Below are 23,475 nucleotides of genomic sequence, written 5' to 3' on the forward strand. Positions count from 1 at the left end.
CTTGATTGATATTTCATCGAAAGGGAAAATACTTGTTTTGTAGGCACATCAGAAAGTACCTGTTTTAAGTTTATGGTCTGAATGCCGTTATCTATGTGAGCCAAATGCTGGATGGCATAAAATACCATGTCACTAAGCCTTGATAACAAGATGTCAGACTGACTCGTTGATAAATCACACAATGAACCAATCATGCCTGGTCATGCCACAATTTATTCATACATGTAGTATAGGCTGAGGTTTACCATACAATAACAACCATTTAATAAAAGACTTTTTTTAAGAATATCTTTTGAATATTTACATAGTATTGTTTCTATTAAGGTGGGGGGGGGCAAGGGGGATCATAAGCCTTGTGTCAAGTTGTCATGTGTTGATCTCTGATTTCTATGTGCAACAGGAGTAGGGTTGCCTGCCCAACTTTGTTTTTCTACATTTTCCGCCCACTCTGAAGAACTTGACGCTCATGTGAATAAGGAGCTGGCTCACGAACCAGGAGGCCCCAGGTTCGATCCTCATGTTGGCGGAAAAAGGAATACAGAACAGAGAGTTTGGCAAGGAAAAGTGTCTAGTCATTCAGATGGGACAACAAAAACCCCAAAAAACAAGGTCCTGCATACACTTTGCAGTTGGAATTCGGTTAAGGATTATAGGTTAAAATGCCACTGCTTTGGCAATATCTCCCTCATAGTACACTACTTGGTGTATGTCTGTCTTTATACGCGAGAGAGAGAGAAATGCGGTTTAATGTCTCCTCGACGTTTCGGTTCTAACATATGGTTCAATTATATTTCAATAATTCGCTTACGCGTAGTGGTCTTTAGCAGTGGAAGGAAACTGGAGAACATGGAGAAAACCCGCAAGGTTGGACAGGCGACCCTACTCCTTGTCACGTACAACCGGGTAATCGAAAACTCGCCAGTTGACTCAATGACAGACCTTATGATTCAGCGTGTTCGTTCTAACCATTCGGCCATCCAACCCTTTATATAAGCCAGGTTGGTGCTATATGTGAATCCTGCTGGTACAATCTGGTTATTGTCAAGTGGACATTAAACCCCATCTCATCTGGCTTTACAAACATCTAAAACAAAGTAATTATCACTCCCAACTTTACTAGAACTGGGTTTAGTAGGAAATAAAGAATATAAACTAAACAAACATGATGAGGTCTAATTTATTATTCAAAACATTTTAATTATTATTATTTTTATTACAAACATTAGTTATAGCCCCTCTTTCACATACACATGTTCAGAGGTGCTTTACAATGGTACAAATATAAAAATTATAAAATCATGAAAATTAACAATAAAATACTAAGAAAACACAAGAATCAGTATAAATTGCAAGATATATACATGTACGTTTACAAAAGCTTGAAGAAATAAATGGGTTTTAAGTTTTTTCTTAAAAGTATTGACATTATTACAGGACCTGATATCATACAGTAACTTATTTCATAAAGCTGGTGCTTTAACACTAAAATATCTTTGACCAAAAGTTAACAGTTTTGAATATTTGGGCTTTAAAAGAAAATGATCATCCGAAGAGCGTAAACATCGCCCTGGTGTATACATATTTAAAAGATCAGATAAATAAACAGGTGCTAATTTGTTCAAACATTTAAAAGTTAACAATAAAATTTTAAAATCAATTCTATAAGAAATAGGTAACCAGTGTAAATTTTTTAAATTTGGAGTAATATGATCATATTTTTTAATGCGTGTAATAAGGCATGCAGCTCTTGTTGAAGTTTGGCTGGAAGACCAGCTAAACCCCAACTATATGCATGTGAGAAGACATTTCAGAAACCATCGTAGATTGTACACGGCAGTATGTAGCTCGACTTTCCAATAACATAATATAGAATACACCATGTAGATCAATTGTATAAACTCCCTTGTCGGTCTGCAAGCAACTTAATTGTGAGTTATGCAAATGCGCTAAATATGGGCCTGTATAATCATGTCTATCACTTTGTGATGGTATGCATGTTTATCAAGAAACAAAAACAATTAAGTAAACTGAACATCCATGATATATCGGCATGAGTTATGCAAGGGCCTCGTGAGATTTTCAGCCAGGGGCTTCGTGACAATTTCAACCAGGGGCCCCATGCAAGTTTAATCCAACCCTGCTGAGCAGTTTGTCTAGTCAAAAATCACCGTATGTTTGGCACCTTATAGCCCAGTTGGAGCTGACGTGCCATAAAATTCCATTTGATTTCATTTGCTCGGCAGTTTGTAGCACGTCTTTGTAATAACATAATGTTGAATACACTGTGTATATTAATGGTATAAACTCCCTTGTCGGTCTACAAGTGACTTAATTGTAAGTTATTTAATTGAATACATGTTAGAGGAAATTGGTGTCCATTTTAGATCAATATTAGATATTGTATTTCTGCTGCTCCCGGTGTGTTCCGTGTTTAACAGATCTCAGTGATTACAGTAGAGGTTACAGACTTGTATAGGGTTAAAAATAATTTCCCACGCTTGCATGTGATAGGAGTAGGGGTCGTCTGTCCAATCTCGTGGGTTTCCTCCCAAAGTCCCGAAATGACCCAAGTTAGGTTGAGTGGATGTTAAACCCCATTTATATCTCTAGATATGACTTTTTTGACCATACATTCCCCGGTAGGGTCATCAGTCCAACATCGTGGGTTTTCTACAGGTCTTCCAGTTTCCTCCTACTGCTAAAGACCCCTACGCGCAGGTGAATTACTGAAATAATATTTAAGCACATGTTAGTCCCAAAATGACCTAGTTTGTGTCAAGTGGATGTAAACCTCCCTCCTCTCTCTCTCTCTCTCTCTCTCTCTCTCTCTCTCTCTCTCTCCCCATATATCAAAATGATGAATACCCTGAAATAGTGAGATAAATGAGGTGGCCTTATACATTAATCAAGATAAATGATGGAGGGTAAAGTAAATGGCACGCTCTAGTAAGGGTAGACTAATGTTATTAGACATATAAGATTGTTTAATTCTACTAAGATTGTTTCAGCTTTTCGTACATGTATATTGGAATTTTCCGTGTTGCCAAATATTTTACAATCAATGCTGAAAATAATTTTCGAATGTTTGTCTGACACCATGTCAGACTGGATGAACATTCTGCCTGACATTTAAAATTTTTGGTCGGACATAATATTCTGACATTTGGGTTGGCAGTTGGCACAATGTCTATCAAGATCTATTCTGTTGACTAATATCTTTTACGATCCACATCATGTGAGCCAGGACAATTTTGCTTAGTTTTCGTTTGACCGACGAAATAGGTTTTGATTTGTCACGGATATAAAAATGTTACCCATTAAATTGCCTTGAATGTCATGATACTTGTCGGTCGGGAAATGCAGGGTGCTATTTTTTCTCCGGAATCAAACACGAACAGGATGTTTAAGGAATGAATAATTGGGTCACGCTTCCTGCGGATTTAAAATACACACCACCCATTGAGAACTTAACTATTTGTTGTATGATTAATAAAGTATGATCGAGACTTTGAGTTATTGTTCATTACAATACAAATCCATAATTTCATCCGCACCTTATCATCCGATAATATAGCTTCCCGTCTTTGACGATGTTCGCCTAATCATGCGACAATTTCCCGCCTTTTCTATAAAGGGTTGAAAATAGGATCTTCTTTTGGGAACTTATTTGTTTGTTGTATTATTAATTAATAAAGTATTATTTAGATTATCAGTTAATAAATGTTGAAAACGATACAAATCTTGACCAATCTCCCATTTTATTTTGACCTCGCAAATCTTAAAATATAAATCCCTTTATAAACTGTAGTGGCTACGCAATCTATGTACACGTTATCGTGAAAACATGCAGAGATTACTATGCCGTAAATACTACATCAGAATAATAACATAATATGGAACTTCTGGGTATTGATAATTATTTTACTGTAATTTACGAATATGTAAGAAATTATCAGGAAGCCTATTTTGTAAATATGCAGGAATAGGTTTCATCAAAATTTGTAATAAAAGGTTCTATGCTGAAATACATACAACCGAATTACACCATTCGACTGATGACTTCTTAATGCGTATCGGCATTGGATTTATTGAGAAAATATCAAATCTCTGAAGCGTGACATCATAAAAATTCCACAACAATGTATGTTTTATCTCGTAAGATTCCCTTGAATATATGTGACAAAAATTTATTAAAAAGATTAATTAATTTACCCAGTGCTTATTTACAAAGGTATAATATATATTTTTGTATTCGGCACCTACAATAAATTTACTACGCCCGCCTTCGAGATATTGTAGAACTTTCAGTCATGGTCGAGTTGAACCACGATATCAAAAATATTTGATTACCCAACGGGTATGACCGTCAATATTTGGTTTCACGTAGTTTTTTTTCTGGTTATGACCCTGTATCCATTCAGTGTTAGAATAGTTAGATTTCCAATTATAGAGCTACCCTCGCTCACCAACATTATCTTTATGTCTGAGAATGGAATTCCGAGACTATGACCATGGCCATAGAAGCAAGCCCAAGTGGTTGATTGACCAGACTGTGACATTTTTCAGATAAAAAAGTAATACTGTGGATTAATGGACTTTTATGTGCATTTTCCGATTGTGGGTTGTGACATGCAAGTTATAGAATGTAGAGCTACATGTACGATAGCAAGTAAAGTTAAAAATTCACAAAAGGTAGCTGTCTACTGTACTTATATTTTCCGAAAATGGCGAAAATCTACCGATAAATTTTTGAAAGTTTCACCTGACAAGTCACAGAATTCGACCAGACATTGTCCATGTCCGACCAGTTATTTCCAGGCATTTTTACAAAATATACAATCTAATTAAAATATAGATCTATATTTTGTTTCGTTTTTTATACTTTCGATGGCCTACACTACATGTAGATCTAACAAGTTATAGTGGGATTTCACGTTCTATGACGTCAGGTACCAAGCAAGCGACATTTGGCCCGATTACGTCAGTCATTCGATTAACCAATTTTCGACCGCCATGTATTTTTTTTATCTACTTTTGCTTTGTTTTGATTTCTATTGCCGCTAATGTCTACCCACAGTTCCGCGCAAAAAAGGTCAAACGCTCGATTCGACAGACCATTTGATTGGCTGACCCCTCATTTCAAGCAGAATACGAGTTAAATAACAACACTTCCAGATCCAAGTGTAGTAAAGACAAGTAAAATCAAAATTTTGAACTATAAAAACAAAACGAAATTGGATCTGTGTTTTAATCAGATTGCAAAATATATAGCTCTTACAAAATCTTCAATAATTACTTTCAAGAGATATTGCCCTTGATCTGATTGGGTTGAAATTCATACATAGTTTTTCTGTTCAGGCGATCAGAATGCCAATTAATTTCACCAATTTATGATAACATAATTACTTCCAGATGGCCCTTAATCAGTCTTTCTGTTCATGAGATGAAATATCCTATTAATTGTTAAACGATTTTCAATAAGCCGAAAAGCTAAAGTTACCATCTGAGTAGTGGTACAATCTGATTAAAACACAGATCCTATTTCGTTTTGTTTTTTATAGTTCAAAATTTGTTTTACTTGTCTTTACTACACTAAGATCTGTAAGAGTTGTTATATAACCGGAGTTTTGGATGATGTGTGGGATTAAGCAATAAAACGATCTGTTACAGTGATTTTTTTGGTGGGAAAAGGTCATGTCCTCATGGCCCAATGCCCCCTCCCTGTCTAAGCCATTGACACAAATTGACTTTAGGTTGAATTTAAAGGGCGTATTCTTTGGACCCCTTATAAAAATTCTATTGTAATTTTTAATCAATTATGTCGGTTTATACACAAACAGTCCAAATTGAATGTCGGTCGTTTACATCAGCTTAGTACATTCTTCACATATTTTTTATATTATTATTTCGAATATTATGAGTAATTTTGAGCTAGAGATTCATCTCCATTAACATTGGGATGGGACAGCTGTCTAGTTGTTCGTATAGTACATAAAAACCGAGTTCCCGTGTATACATTGGCATGCATGTAAAAGATCCCTTGGCAGTTGGAATTAGATATAAGAGTAGGCCATAGTGCCGCTGCTCGAGCGAAATTCCCATTATAGAACACTGTATGGCGTATGACCTTCTGGATTAGCCCAGTCGGAGCAAAACAGTAGGACGTTAAACCCCATTTCATTTCATGTCTTTTCCTTTAAATTGTTTTATCACTTTTATTTTCAGGTGTTCCATTTGCCTTAAGGCAGGCAGGTTTCGGTCTAGGAATCTTACTGATTATAGGTGTAGCATTAATTACAGGTAAATGTTTACATTATCTGATATATTGTTTCAATGGCATTAAGTAATTTAACTGGAATTACATAGATCACAGTTCTAAGGAAAAAGCAGTAATTGTATTCCATTGAATTGTGACCTGTGTAATTTTTCACATTAACAAATACTGATCTTGGATTTTTTGTATAATGATGGGGATTGATCCTGAAAGGGCAGAGGGAAGGAAGCAAAATAGGCTTTTGATTATTCATCGAACAAGGGTCATTTTTCTTTCTTATTGACGGGTTTTTTACAAATATTTCCTGCTTTTTGTTTTTCTCTTCAACTACTGTTCATTATTGACAAAATGTGAATTATAATAAATACTTAACCCCTACCCCTGTATCCATCTTTGTCTAGGTTGGGGAGTATTACAAGATAACAAAAAGACAAATGGATGGTGCTTTCGTGATCTAGTCTCATTTCACGCTACAAACATAATTTATTGATTGTCTATCTAGACTCAATCTGATTCAATAACTCAGTCAGTGAGGCAGTATGGCGTAGTATTACCTTCAGATTTTAGTTTGACCAAACATTTGATATCCCATGCCTTTAAAAGTCAACCAAGGTCAAATTTATTGTGGTTGTAAAGGAATCGATATAATCGCTACACCAGTCGATGTCTTGAAACTGATCTGTGAGCTCAAGAATTAGCACTGATTGATGACAAAGATTCTTACAAACCTTTTAAGAGCCTGATCCAGACAAGATTCTGAATTATAAAACATGAAATGAAATGTAAATGTACTTTAAAAGGTACAGACTTAAAATCTCTTTCTTTCTCACTACCTGCCAGCCGAGAAACTTTTCTCAGTATTTTCTGGCATGGTTTCCCCTTTGTCAGTGGGGCAGGACTGCGGGCCCGTCAAGAACAGTGTCTAGTCTTTTGGATGGGACAAAAAACTGAGGTCCCGTGTACACATTGGCATGCATGTAAAAGAACCATTGACAGTTGGAATTTGAAATGAGAGTAGGCCTTAGTGCCACTGTCTAGTCAAAATTTTCCTAATGGTCATAGCGCAATGCATGGTGCATGCCCCTTTCCATTAGCCTAGTCGGTGCAGAAAAGTATGACCTTAAAAACAATTTTAATTCTCTCCATCCCTCTTATTCAAATACTCCAATTCATTATTCAAATGCTTATATTTGATTATTGGACCCAATTCAATTGTTAATTTATTTTGATTTCACTGAATTAAAATTCCTGTTGTTGACAAAAATGGATCAAATTAAAAACTGAAGATTTAGTTCATTATTCAAACGTTAATGTGTGCACTATAAAATGTTTTTGCCAATAGCCCAGACAATATATTTTCCTTGTATTATAAAAATAAATTTAATGTTATTCTTATTTTGACCATGTATATTAGTTATAGAAGAAATAGAAACAGCATTTAGTATATTTTATCAAAACTAAATGAATGAATAGAAACAGCATTTAGTATATTATATCAAAACTAAATGAATAGAAACAGCATGTAGCATATTTTATCAAAACTATATTAATAGAAACAGTATTTAGTATAAAATATCAAAACTAAATGAATAGAAACAGCATTTAGTATAAAATATCAAAACTAAATGAATCAAAACAGCGTTTAGTATAAAATATCAAAAAGGAATGTATATATGAAATAAAAACAGCATTTAGTATAAAATATCAAAAAGGAATGTATATATGGAATAGAAACAGCACATTTAGTATAAAATATCAAAAAGGAATGTGGAATAGAAACAGCATTTAGTATAAAATATCAAAGAGGAATGTATATAGAATAAAAACACCATTTAGTATGAAATATTTAATATAAAATATAAAAAAATGAATGTATGTTTGTATATTGAAAAGGAACAGCATTTAGCATTTTATATCAAAAGTGAATGTATATGGTCTGTGTATGGAATTGAAAAAGCAATATCATATATCAAAGTGAATTAATAATTGCTGTCTTTGATACAACACTGCAAACTATATTAAACTGTTAAAAAACAGGAATTATTTTTGACCTGATGTCTTAATATGTGACAAGCAGATTTTTATAGAAGTTAATTAAACTGTGATAGATTTTATATCCTGTGATCAGATAGATTAAATATCACTGATTATAATCATAACAACAGGTGCTTTTAGTATTAACCTTTTAATATCAGTTGACACATTTAATATCCATTGTCTTTTGATTGTGGGTTACTAGATAAAACCAAAGAATTTCTATTAGGGGAATTTGTCATGATATGGTGTGTGTGTGTGAGAGAGAGAGAGAGAGAGAGAGAGAGAGAGAGAGGGAGAGCTTAAGGTTCACTCACACGAACTAGGTCATTGAGAGAGATAGAGAGAGAGTAACATCCAAACCAGGTCATTTCGAGACTAACATATGCATATTTTATTTCAATAATTTGCATGCGCATAGGGGTTTTTAGCAGTAAAGGGAAACAGGAGGACCCAAAGAGAACCCACTAGGATGGACAGGGGAATCGAAACCAGGCCACTTGACTTAAGACAGACCTTATGATCCAACCCCCTGTGGCTGAAAAGGAGTGACTGCTCCCACAGATTCTACTGTAGTTGACTTATTTTTAATAGTGTATAGTTGGTTGCAAAATAAAATTCCTTAAAATACAGATGTGACGTCACCCTTTGATGTTGGTGTACCATTATTTCAAATAATCTTGCCAATAGTACTTTATTCAAACCAGTGAGATATTGGACTAATGTGACGTAAAAGCTCGTGTGGAGTGTCAGTATTTTAAGATGTTTAATGGTCTCGAGCTTACGACATTGCGTAATATATTGTAAAAACATTCGGGCCTACAGCCCTCATGTTGTTACAATATATTACTTAATGTCTCGCTCTCGACCATTATACAATACATAAAGTATGCTTCATAACTCTACTGTAGTTGACCCATTTTTAATAGTGTATAGTTGGTTGCAAAATAAAATTCCAGTAAGTATGCTTCATAATTCATAGACACATTTTGGACGTTTTTATACGCCCACAATTCTGTTTTGATATGGTATAGTTGGTTTGCAAAATAAAATTAAGCTAATTTCTAAAGTACTATTCACAGAAACCAAATATGGTGTGTGATTTTAGTTTAATATCCAATCTGTTGAAAATATACTAATTGGTGATTGTTTTTGATACATAATGGATAATGACAATGGACCAGTCAACTGGTGCGGTTTCGAATCCCCAGTTGTACGTGACAAGGAGTAGGGTCGCCTGTCCAATGTCGTGGGTTTTCTCCGGGTCCTCCAGTTTTCTCCCACTGCTAAAGCATATGTTAGTCCCGAAATGACCTAGTTTGTCTCGAGTGGACATTAAACCCCATTCTCTCTCTCTCTCTCTCTCTCTCTCTCTCTCTCTCTCTCTCTCTCTCACTTTCTCTCTCTCTGAAAATGGACCATGAACAAGCCTTCTATTTCTGGATTCCCATAAAGATAAATTTCCACTAACTAGACATCTAATCAATATAACTCCATTCCCAGACAAATATCAAAGATTGTACAATTTAGTTTTGGTCTCTTTAATTTCATCAGATTATAGTCTTCCAGTTATTAATTGTTCAAATACGGGATCCAAGTGACATTTTTGTGTGGATGAAGTGCCCTGGTAAAATTTCCCTCATAGCATACTGTATGATGGTGTATGCCTGTCTTCATTAGCCCAGTCGTCTTCATTAGCCCAGTCGGAGCAGAACAGTAGGACGTAAAACCCCATTTCATTTCATAAGTCTTTCTTATAACCTTGTAAATGGAATAGCCAATAGTCTCTTTTCATCTAAATCTGGTACTTTGTGGATGCGTGTAGGTGTGTTTGAAATTAAGCTAGAATATGGAAATGATTCTCTTTTGGTTTTGCGGCAGCAGAACTGTGGAATTCTAATGGTTTTCCTATAGACCTCAAGCACTGTACATCAATTGACGGTTTTAAAAGGAATCTTAAAACCCATCTTTTTAGAAACGCTTTCTTTTGAACTGTTAATCGCGTACTCCTTTTAACTAGTGTTTTGACCATAATGTTACCAAAAGAGCAGCTTCGGTTGGATTTTAGGATGTTAATATTATTATTATGAAATGGGGTTTAATGTCCTACTTTTCTGCACCGACTGGGCTAATGAAGATGAATTAGTATATGGGCTTTTAATGCATTAATCGACAAGTTACCAAAGGGAATACATTAACTGTAATAATATTGATACGTAATTTGAATCTCGGGTATCAGATATTGATTTCATTTATGGTTTGTTATTGTTATTGAATTTTTCATTTCTACAAAGTAACTATAAACACTAGTCAAATTTGTTTTAGTTACATTTTAACTAAAAACTGGATCTCAGATAATGGGGGGTTGGGATAACCGAGTGGTTTGGAGTGTCACGCTTCAACCTTTAATAATAGTTTATAGTTTAGCCGGCCGGTCACCTCTGACTTGTGGTTGTGGTACGATCCCTGGTGGTGTGAGCGTATGTGGCTTGGAGATAGGGGTGCATTCTCAACCTATAATATCGCTAATGTCTATGACTAGAGTGAAGTAATTTGACTGAAATTGTCAGCATATTCTCTTTTCATTATCTATTTTTTCAACTATTATAGCGAGAGCTGTCAGCTCTTTATCTTATCTTACCTAATGTTGCTTTAATTATAAAATGAAATGAAATAAAATGAAATGGGGTTTAATGTCCTACTGTTCTGCTCCGACTGGGCTAATGAAGACGGGCTTTAATTATATGGTTGACATGTAAATAAATGTCTAAATAATACTTTATATAACATTTGAAGCTAAGATAAAGATCTGAAATACATAATACATCTTTAAGTCAATTTTCTCTGTTCTAAACAAGTATGAGCGTAGTTTGTGAACTAGGAGAATCGAGCATGATGTCATCTCCATCTTGGAACCATGACGTCATATCAAAAAATTGAAATTTGTCGATCAATGCACAATTGTCCAAAGAAGAAAATACCAGATGTCATGTTGATCGTACTTGAATTGATGGAACCTCAAGCTTTTTTCAAAGAGCGTTGCTCCCAAGATGAAGTACAAAAACAACAAGATGCACCACTAATGCTTGGTCTGAAATTTGTCAAGAATAAAAAAAAAAGGAATTGCGAAAGGCACATTCCATTGTTTCAAATGTAGTCAATACTCATTAAATTTTATCTAACTTCGCTGGAGAATTGCAAATAACATTTATACCCAAGGCACCTATAAACTGCAATCGATTTTTAAATTGAAGAATTAATGTCTTTGGAAGAAAAATGAACATGATAGCTTTTTTTTTTCTGTAACTTGTCTACACTTCAGGTATCCTGTGGGTATTAATTAAAGGATATATGAGAAGATAAGATTCATTCCTCTCGCTCATCAACCACGCTTACTGGGGAAATGGATTGTTAGGGATTTAAGTTCTATTCGAAATCAGAGATAATTATCCATTTGACATTTATATATTGTCATGCACATCACAATTATAACATATTACTGAACCTAAAATGCAGCGGTCTTGAAGAATCCTGTAAGAAATGTTATAGAAATGGCTTGGAGGTTTCTTCGATAAATTTTTCAGAATCTCATAAATCAGCTGATAATTAGTTTAGATCAACATGACGTTAGTTTGTAATGGACAAAACAAGTTGACGACTGGGTAAACCGATCTGATATGGCGTACATGCTTCCTTCCATGTTACATTTTTACGAAGAAAACAGCTACTTGGTTACTTGTGGCCTAAGTGAGAGATAGGGCATCCTCAGTATTCCCAGTGGTCTTGTGGTCTCATTCCACTATACCCTAGGTTCATCCATGGGGTACTCACGTATTCAAATTATTAGCCTCATTGTTTACATTCACAACAATATGGCTACTTCTTCGCTCGATTATGAGAAAGTTTGCAAGAAATTTAATATAAAAGAAGTGACATGCACACAAAAAGATCTCCTAAAACATCGTTTTTGATGGGAAAGATGTTTTTATGTCACTTAAAGGAGCTAAATCGCTAATATTTTGAACCTAGAAATTGACCCAAATGGGTCGCAACGCATATAATAATGTAATCTGATTGTATATAAACTGATTTACATTCAATTGTTTCCGTTTTGGCTCTTAATTTCAAATCAGTTATGTCCAGCGAAATACGGCATGTGTCTCAACTCTACAGCAATTTCTAGCATCTGGTTATTCCAGTCTATTGAACAGGCTCTCCAGTTGAATGTGTCTAGCCTCGTTCTTTCTGGTCACTTCTGGCAAATGACACTAAAACGCACTATGGTACACGATTCGTGTACCAATGGTAAAATGTTTATTGTCCCCCGCCTTTCGAAGAAAGCAGGGGACTATTAAAATGGGTTCGTCCGTCTGTCTGTCTGTCTGTCTGTCTGTCCGTCTGTCTGTCCGTCACACTTTTTGGGACACAATAACTCTCTTCCTAATTGAGCTAGAATGTTCAAACTTGGTGTATGTGTTTATTAGGTCAATGCCTTGATGGAGTTCGAAGATGAGCATTTTCCGCTTAGGGTAAGCAGAGATAAGCAATTTGATTGGTTGATGCTTTGGGACACGATAACTCTCTTCCTAATTGAGCTAGAATGTTCAAACTTGGTGTATGTGTTCATTAGGTCAATGCCTTGATGGAGTTCGAAGATGAGCATTTTCCGCTTAGGGTAAGCAGAGATAAGCAATTTGATTGGTTGATGCTTTGGGACACGATAACTTTTAATTGAGCTAGAATGTTCAAACTTGGTGTATGTGTTTATTAGGTCAATGCCTTGATAGAGTTCGAAGATGAGCATTTTCCGCTTAGGGTAAGCAGAGATAAGCAATTTGATTGGTTGATACTTTGGGGCACGATAACTCTCTTCCTAATTGAGCTAGAATGTTCAAACTTGGTGTATGTGTTGATTAGGTCAATGCCTTGATGGAGTTCGAAGATGAGCATTTTCTGCTTAGGGTAAGCAGAGATAAGCAATTTGATTGGTTGATGCTTTGGGACACGATAACTTTAGTTCTAATTAAGTGAGATTGATGAAACTTGGTGTATAGTTTCATTACAGTAATACCTTGACTAAGTTTGATAATGAGCATTTTCTGCTCAGGGTAAGCAGAGCGATACGCAATTTGATTGGTCGAGACTTTGGAAAACAATAACTCTCCTACTTTGATTGTCCCCTGCCTTTCGAAGAAAGCAGGGAACTATTAAAATGGGTTCGTCCGTCTGTCTGTTTGTCTGTCTGTCCGATCCGCTTATGGTAAGCAGAGATAAACAATTTGATTGGTTGATCTTCGAATTGAGTAAATGTTCATGCTTATTGTCCCCCGCCTTTCGAAGAAAGCAGGGAACTATTAAAATGGGTTCGTCCGTCTGTCTGTTTGTCTGTCCGTTCCGCTTAGGGTAAGCAGAGATAAACAATTTGATTGGAAGCTCGTTTATATAGTTTATGCTTTAGTTCTTGAAGAAGCTTTCCAATGTATTACCCCTGTAATTCCTCATCTTTTATCTGTACAATATTTTCTAAAAAAATGAAACGAAATCCACTTATGTATACATTTAGGTTACATTATAGCCTACATGTCCCGACTCAACTTGCCACATTACATGTCATAATATTATAACCAGGTATTGATAAAAGCATCAATTGAGCAATTCCAATACAATCCAATACAATGAATATAGGCAAGGTAAATAAACAAATAAATGGAAAAAAAAAATTGAAAAAGAAACTATTATAAATTAATTAAATATATAGTATGCAATAATGAATTGACATTTAATGACAGAAAGAAAACAGTGAACTTTGCACAACTTGCAGCAAGATGGAAAATAGACCCGTTGATACAACCAAACTCTAGATCTGTAGGCATAGAGCATGTTTTCCCCTTAATATGCTATAATTATTCCATCAAAAACATTGTATGCTTAGACTATAAGTAAAGATATACTGTTTGATTGTTCAATACTTTGTAAAAGATAATTTGTGATAAATTTATATGTGTCCTCTAATTATTTTCCTATTTCGGCGGGGGACATCAGCCTCACTGTTGGCTTGTTTTGTTTTAAATATTGGATATCAGAAGCCTGTCTTTTCCTGGTAAGATCACAACATCAATGTTGAGTTGAATTGACAAATAATTCGTATTTTCAACGTGTAAGACTTTGGATGACATTGAGTTAGAGACTTAGCTACTTTAAAACAGACAGTGGCAAGTCGTTACACTATTGGTCAATAAAAATAGCACAATCATTAAGTGCAGATAATTTGAATACTTTTCATCCCCCATGGATAAACCCAGGGGTAAGTGGAATGGTACGGAATAAGACTACTGGGGACACCAAGGATAGAGACAGAGTTATCTAACTTATAATCAAAAGCACAAGATTGAGTGACATTAGTAACTTGAACAAAAGAAAGACCTCAACACAATTTCTCTGGTTTGTATACATATAGCACAATGTTTCTACAACTGAGAGTCACGGTGGCAAAGTGGGTATTATGCTGGTTCACTAGCCTGGATGTCGGGTGATCGATCTCTGCATTGGTCGAGAAAGTTCATCGAGATTTTCCGACGTGGTTTTCCCTTTTCAGTGGTGCAGGCCCTGACAAGGACAGCTGTCTAGTCGTTTGGATGGGACGAAAAAAATGAGGTCATGTGTATACATACACGTAAAAGATCCCTTGGCAGTTGGAATTCGATATAAGAGTAGGCACATTGTATGGCATATGCCCGTCTTCATTATCCCAGTCGGAGTAGAACAGTAGGACGTTAAACCCCATTTCATTTCTACAACTGTTCTCTTATCTTTGTCATTTACTGTTAATAACGAAAAGAGAACACACGTCGAAACGTTGTGCTGTATGTATACCAACCAGTGATGAATATTTTCTATATAAATTGTCTTGTGTTTTTTATTCTGCTCAATCTGTAAATGCCACTCAAGGATTGTAAACTTGAACACAGACGTAATATCAACCAATCAACTAATTAACCTACATTGATCCTTTTATTCTGAGGTGTGATTAATATTTTTTATCATGCTTAATCGCTAAATGTCTCTCAAGGATTATAAACTTGAACAAAGAAGTAATATCAACTAATTAATCTAAATTGATCCGTTTGTTCTCAGGGGTGTTCTGTTTAATGACATACTTATATATTTGGGGAACTACCCGTACTTTATTTTGTTACGTTAGCAGATCAGAGTCTGTATATAACGTATCTATTTCTTGTTTTACATTACACCTAGTACTCCTTCTAAAAATGAAAAATAAATTTAGCTATTAGAAGTTTATAGCTACTTGTTTCCTTTGATATTTTTCATTTATTGACTTTAAGGATACATTTTGTAAGAGTTAGATAAAGAGCTGGTCGTTCTTGCTATGATAGTTCAAAAACAAATCATAAAAAATGAATATATTGAAAATTTCAATCAAATTACTTTATTCTGTTTGAAGTTATGTGTGTTTGAAGTTTTGACAAAATGTATAGCATAATTGTTTATTATTGTATCAACGCTACTAGTATAGACTAAATCTCGATTTACCATTTTTAACTTAAATTATTGAAGTCCCAATTATCTATTTTATCGTTACACTCTTAAATGTCCAAAATGTTCTAATAATCTAATCTACTTAAACATACATTATGCAAGAGCTGAATCTGCCTATTGCAGGGTTTTTTTAGGCCTGAAATGTTATCTAAATTATTAATAAGACATTAATTAACTTATCCAGACCATAATCAACTCTTAATGTCAGCGCTACCCTGCAGTATTTATTGGATTATGATTCGATTTTCTGCTCAACTTTCATTCATGATTTAATCATGAAATGGATAATCGAGACTATGTTTTTTATCATACGACTTTAGTAATGATGGTTGAGGCTAGGCCGAAATTTCAATTGCTTAATTCTGGGTTCATAGTGGATCAGTTTGACTGAAATTTTCAGCAAATTGCCTTTACACAATCTAGTTTTTAACTATTATAGTGAAAACTGCCAGCTCTTTATCTAATCTCCCATAATGTATCTTTAAAATCAGAGCCATCCAATGAACCAGAGAGTCGATTATGGGTTTGTCTATGTTTATAAATGTTTAAATAATAATTTATTCAAAAAGACCTGCAATAGGCAGATTTCCATTCACTTAATGTACGTTTGTGATTTCTGTGTATTGTGTCTTGTCTGTAGTTTTGTTTTGTGTAATTATGTGTAGTGCAGCAGTCCCCCTGCACTTACTAATAGTGTATCTTTAACATTTCAATAAACAAGCTGTTTGTAGCCACTTGATTCCTTCCTTTGACAATATTTTGATTTTATTGACTTTTACATACTTAACTTTAGCTAAAATATGAGCAGTTCATATTTCAATAATCCCGAACTAAGCTTAAGTACAAGTAGTGTAGGCCTATTGCCATTTGATTCCCTTGATGATATTGTGATTTTATTGTTTTCAGATTATTCAATCTTCTTGTTGATTGAGGGTGGTCGCCTGTCTAATACCCATTCATATCAGGTACGTGTATTGACATTAAACCAATCAAATGTCTTCCTTTAGCTATTGATTAATCTCTTCTACATTCTGTCCGTCTGCCGTGTTCTGGCTGTTCGTCTGTGATAAACTCCTCATGTTATTAACAGAGCAACTTTGAAAACTTATCAACTAGAAAATGACATATTTTTTCCTCCGACAAGAGGAGAACAAGACGTGCTGATTACTTTGTATGATGGTAATTACTGAATTATTCCATAAAATCTATTTTCCTTAAAGGGGTACTTTTTGCACCAACCAATCTAATGGCGACGAGCATATATATACAATGCACGTAAATTTTACTTATGTGCACACTAATGAGTTGAGTACAACGGTGGACCTTGGTTTTTCGGGCTATCTGAACAGCTAGATACTATTTCCCTATGTCACTGGCAGGCTGGAAAGTCCTGATAAATGTTCTCAGTCGACACCTGAAAGAAACCAGGGATCTCCAGGCTAGTGAGTCATCTCCAAACACAGCTCAACCAGTATTTAAATCATACTGTGCAAATGTGCTAACATATGGGCCTGTGTAATCATGTCTATAACCTGTGATGGTCATGTTTATCCAGTAACCAATAATAATAGAAGAACTACTTTATCTTGAATGATGTAAACGTGTTAAAAAGACATGTCAAAGCTACCAAGATAAATTAGATCCACGATGGACAACATTTACCTTCCGATATTAATTAGCCTGTTCCAAGAAATAAATATCCCATCATTTCTCCATCTCCCACCTCCCACACTAATGGCCGTTTCCTCACAGCAATTAATCATTTGTAAGCATTATTCTTATTTTTTATTTTGGAGTCTGCAAAGAATCAATTAACCTTTGGTTTTATTTGCACGATTGACAGTAACATTATTTACCAAAAGTGTGTGGGAGTCACGGTGGCTAAGTGGGTAAGACGCTGGCTCGCTTGCCTGGAAGTCGGGTGTTCGATCCCAGCATTGGTCGAGAGAGTTCATCCAGATTTTCTGGCAGGGTTCCCCCCTTGTCAGTGATGTAGGACAGAGGGCCTGACACGGACAGCTGTCTAGTCGTTCGGATGGGACGAAAAACCAAGATCCTGTGTACACATATTGGCGTGCACGTTAAAGATCCCTTGACAGTTGGAATTCGATATAAGAGTAGGCCATTGTGCCGCTGTCCGAGTAAAAATTACTCTCCTAGCACACTGTATGGCATATGCCTGTATTCATTAACCCATTTCGGAGCAGAACAGTAGGACGTTAAACCCCATTTCTTTTCATTTCCAAGAATGTGTGGTAAATCTAAATGCATTATACAATTTGGCAGTTAATTTACGGGAACCACAGTGGGTAAGTGAGTTAAGGTGTCAATCCCAATGTTGGCTGAGTGTGAAAGATCCTCTTGGCTGTCCCAGGTTGGTCAGTTGTGCACACTGTATGTCGTAAGCCTGTCTTCATTAGATCAATAGGTGCAGATAAGTAGGACATCGAAACCCATTTCATGTAACTTTTGCACTATTAGCAAATGCCTGTGGACATCCTGTGATTTCTGGAACCACTCCTCCAACGAACAATTACATTTCTCATCAATCCCGGTATGCTTTTTACAGCATTTGGATGAAATTCAATTACATACACATCTCATATATCCTATAGGCGAAGTTTTCAGCTTCCTTGATTAAATTTTGTGCTATAAAAAATGTCAGATGCTGAAGTTGAGCCTTGAGGGAATTGTTATACGATAATGTCACAACATGTGCTAGACTGTGTTTATTTGTGACAAGTTAATCTAATCTAGATGAACTAAATTGAGCAAACTTTTCGCTAAAAGTTACAAGTAGTAATATTGTAAACATTATCAGCCATGTAATTTAAGGGCTCAGTGCTTTTCAACTGGCGTGGTTTCGAATCCCTGGTTGTACGTGACAAGGAGAAGGGTCGCCTGTCCAACCTCATGGATTTTCTCTAGGTCCTCCGGGTTCCTTCCACTGCTAAAGACCCCTACGCGCAAGCAAATTATTGAAATAAAATTAAACCATATGTTAGTCCCAAAAGGACCTAGTTTGTGTCGAGTGGACGTTAAACGCCATTTCTCTCTCTCTCTCTCTCTCTCTCTCTCTGAAAATGGACCATGAACAAGCCTTCTATTTCTGTTCAGTGTGTTCAAGTTTGCATTTTTCCTAAAATATCAAACTTCTCACATCTAAATCAAAAACTAAATATCTCAGATTGATTATTTAAAGATACATTATGTAAGATTTAGATAAAGAGCTAGACAACCTTGCTATAATGGTTTAAAAATAGATAATGCGAAATGAATATATTGAAAATTTCATTCAAATTATTTTATTCTGAGTGGAGGAGATATTAGCCTTTGAAGGTTTGACAAGGATTAGCCTTGCTTTTCCATTATTGCCTGAACCATTCTAATCTACTAAATATCGGAGCCATCCAATGGTATCAAGAGTTGATTATGGTCTGGATAAGTTAATTAATGTCTAATTAATAATTTAAGGCCTAAAGAAGCCCTGCAGTAGGTAGATTTAGCTCTTGCATAATGTATGTTTAACATTTAAAAATAAAACAAAATCAAAATACCAACACTAGATAAACTCAAGGCTTGGTATCATAAGGTCTGTCATTGAGTGAACTGGCGTGGTTTCGAATCCCCGGTTGTACGTGACAAGGAGTAGGGTCGCCTGTTTCAACCTCGTGGGTTTTCTCCGGTTTCCTCCCACTGCTAAAGACCTACGCGCAAGCGAATTACTGAAATAAAATTAAACCATGTGTTAGTCCCGAAATGACCTGGTTTATGTCGAATGGACATTAAACCCCATTCCTCTCTCAAAGCTTGGATTCAACCGGATTTAAACTAGGCCCATCAGGTTTCTCCGCTACCGATAAAAGATGGTGGTGTCTTGTAATCTAGCAGCATATAGAACTTAGAAGAACTTAATAAATACTGCTGTCACAATATTGTAGTTTGCAGGGGATTCCTATAGCATTGAATAACACATCAAACCTTTAACATACAGAATACATGTTGCAATATATTCTACAAGCACAGATACTGAATTAATACACTTCTAATAGGGCCATACTATATACCGGAAAACAACTGGAAAACACCGGAAAACAACCGGAAAACACCATTTTATACTGAATACCGGAAAACACCGGAAAAACACTAAATACCAGAAAACTACCTAAATACCGGAAAACACCCTAAATAGGTAACCCGGAGCCTGGTCCTCATTGTGCAGTTTTGGACCAAGTGAGCGCCGATGAAGGAAGGTCAAGGTCATTACGATGTTCGTTTTACAAATAGCCCCCCCCCTCCCAAAAAAAATAAATCTCGGGCACAGTTTACTCTTCTAAGTTTTTCGGTAGCTATTTAGTAACCCGGAGTTGGGTCCTCGTCAACGCCGGATTAACCATGGTGGGGGGCCTGGAACATGTGGGGGGCCCCTGATCACCGACCACAAAGCCGGCCACCGCGAGCGCCAAAGTGGCGAAGCCCCGCAAGGGGGTCTGGGGGGGGGGGGCCTTTCTCCCCCCGGGAATTTTTCAGAAATTGGAGGCCGGAAACATGATTTCCTGGCATTTCAGGCACTTGTGTGGATCCATTTAGAAGTACCTACCCCAGAAAAAAATAAAATTCTGCCACAAAATTAGCGCATTCTGGCGTTATTTCAGTGGACCAATCAATGCGAGTGCTATGAAATGATGGCATTTTTAGAGGAGGGGGCTAGGCGCAACTGAGATTTTTGTGGGGGGGCCCTCTAATGTGGAGGGCCCTGGGTCCTGTGCCCCATGGTTAATCCGGCGTTGGTCCTCGTGTGTGGTTTTGGACCAGGTGAGCGCTGATGAAATAAGTTCATTAACATACAAGCGAGCGATCGCCTATGGTCAAAGAAAAATTTCTTTTCAGATTTTTTTTAACAATTTCTTTTCCCAAATTTCTCTCAAAAAAAAATTCAAATTTTTTTTCCAGTATTTTTCTCTGTAAAATTATTTTCTACGGAATGTTTTTTTGTAAAACCAATTTCTCGGAAAAATTCCATTTTTTTTTTGTGACAGAATATGGGAGAGAAAAAAAATCGGAAATTTTTTGGGGGGATTGGGGGGCTATTTGTAAAACGAACATCGTAATGACCTTGACCTTCCTTCATCAGCACTCACTTGGTCCAAAACCGCACACAGAGGACCAGGCTCCAGGTTACCTATTTAGGGTGTTTTCCGGTATTTAGGATGTTTTCCGGTATTTAGTGTTTTTCCGGTGTGTTTTCCGGTATTCAGTATAAAATGGTGTTTTCCGGTTGTTTTCCGGTGTTTTCCTGTGTTTTCCAGTGTTTTCCGATATATATAGTATTGCCGCTTCTAATACATATGGACTCTCTAATACACTTTACACTTTCTAAATCTAATACACATTTATTCTCTAATATACTTTATATATAACACCTCTAATACATAATACACTTTACACCACTAATAAATATAGTCTGTAGACCCACTAATATACTTTGCCCCTCTAATACACACATGACTTTCTACTACAATTTACACCTCTAATATACACATAGACTTTCTAATAAACTTTACACCTCTAATACACATAGACTTTCTAATACACTTTACATCTCTAATACACATACTCTCTAATACACATAGAATCTCTAATGCACTTTACAATCCTCTAATATAAACATAGACCCTTTAATATACTTTACACCTCTAATACACATAGACTCTTTAATATACTTTACACCTCTAATACACATAGACTCTTTAATATACTTTACACCTCTAATACACTCATAGACTTTCTGATATACTTTACACCTGTAATACACAGACTCCCTAATACACATACTCTCTAATACACTTTACACCAATAATACACACAGACTCTCTCATACACTTTAAATAAAATAAAACCAAGTACGAACAATCCAAACCATAAGACAGAATTCGAAGTCCTAAAAAACGTTATAGGCAAATCATACACCTCTATAATGTACTTAACGCCTCTAATACACATAGATTGTCTGATATACGTTATACCACACACCTATAGTCTAATACACAACGTACTTTACACCTCTAATACACATAGACTCACTGATACTCTTCATATGCGATTGGCCCAATCAGTGCTGAAAAGTAGGATGTAAACCCCCTTTCATTTCATTTTGTTTCATGTGTTCATTTTGAAGTAAAAAATATCTGTTTAATGTTTGACCATTGTGGAATCGTATGAAAATAATATCTAATGTGAATTAAAAACACTGTTTTTGGTAACCATGGCATCACAAACCATAAAAGTTGATGATTGATATATCAAAGGGAATTAACAAATGTTTCTGTTTGAAGAGTAAAACCACATCTTAAATAAAAAGCTTTTAATGTACAGTTTAAAAACTGAATTACAATTAATGGCTTTGGTGTGATATGTAAACATGTGATAATAGATTTTCAATAGAGAGAGTTTTGAACAATGCTTTGTTAACCTTACTTTGGGTCAAATATGTAGCTGAGGACACATAAAATCGATTTTCTGATCTTCAGATTTGTCTGTGAAAAAATTCCTTTTGTTTCTTCAGAAAAAAAAAAGATTTTAGAAGCCAGAAATGCTGTTCAAAAGCTTGTAGCTCCAAATTTTTATATTTTCAAACAAAACATCTTTTACATGATTCAAGTAGCTATTTATTTATTAAGACCCTGAAGAGAGAGAGATAGAGAGAGAGAGAGAGAGAGAGAGAGAGAGAGAGAGAGATGGGATTTAAAGTCCACTCGACACAAACTAGGTCATTTCGGGACAAACACATGTTTTGATTTTATTTCAATAATTCGTTTGCGCGTGGGGCTCTTTAGTAGTGGGAGGGAACAAGAGGACCTGGAGAAAACCCACCAGGTTGGACAGGCGATCCTACTCCTTGTCACGTACAACCGGGGAATCGAAACCACGTCAGTTGACTCATATGCGCACAAGCTAACCATTCAGCCATCCACCCCCATCCCCCCAAGATCCTGAAGAACAGAAAATCATATTGCTGTGGCCTAAGGGATGAGCACGGCAGAAGGGTTAATAGACTGAATACAGTAGGCAACCAGTTCGTTCGACTGCTTTTGGAAGGGGGCATGGCCAAATGGTCTAATGTGTGTGCTTTAGATCTTAAGGTCTGTAATTGAATCAAGTGGCGGGGTTTTGATCTCACACTTAAACATGACAAGGTGTGGGATCGCCTGCTCAAAATTATGGGTTTCCTCCCAGAGCTAATGACAGCTACGCGCAAGTAAATAATTGTATTACAATTGAACGATATGTTAGCAAAATGACCTACTTTGTGTTCAGTGTATTTAGAGCCCATTTTGTTCTCTCTCTCTCTCTCTCTCTCTCTCTCTCAACTGCTTGCTTAATACATGATTCCCTGTATTTCAGGACATGGTGTTGGTGGCGTTTGGTCGACCAGGATTTTACATTTTAACAGTTCTACAATTCCTTTATCCCTTTATTGGTAAGTTTTGCCACCATACTAGACATAGGTGTGTTCCATTCTGGGTTTAGATTTCTTCAAATTGACAGTTTTACAGTTGAGTGACAAGAATCAAATCTGCTCTGTCTGTCCTGAAGACAATTTCGTATTA

At 35.9% G+C, this 23,475-nt stretch overlaps 1 protein-coding gene across 2 annotated transcripts in view; it reads left to right on the forward strand.

Moving 5' to 3' along the window:
- The window catches only part of LOC126831940 (putative sodium-coupled neutral amino acid transporter 11), a 109,983-nt gene that overhangs the window by 59,908 nt on the left and 26,600 nt on the right, over positions 1-23,475 (forward strand). For both annotated transcript variants that reach the window (XM_050562598.2, XM_050562597.2), the window contains exons 3-5: positions 6,226-6,300; positions 16,772-16,830; positions 23,270-23,345. In XM_050562598.2, coding sequence (XP_050418555.1) covers positions 6,226-6,300; positions 16,772-16,830; positions 23,270-23,345 — 210 coding nt within the window. The remainder of the gene's footprint in view (positions 1-6,225; positions 6,301-16,771; positions 16,831-23,269; positions 23,346-23,475) is intronic.

Source organism: Patella vulgata, chromosome 9, assembly GCF_932274485.2.
Source record: "Patella vulgata chromosome 9, xgPatVulg1.2, whole genome shotgun sequence".
NCBI classification, from domain to species: Eukaryota; Metazoa; Mollusca; class Gastropoda; family Patellidae; genus Patella; species Patella vulgata.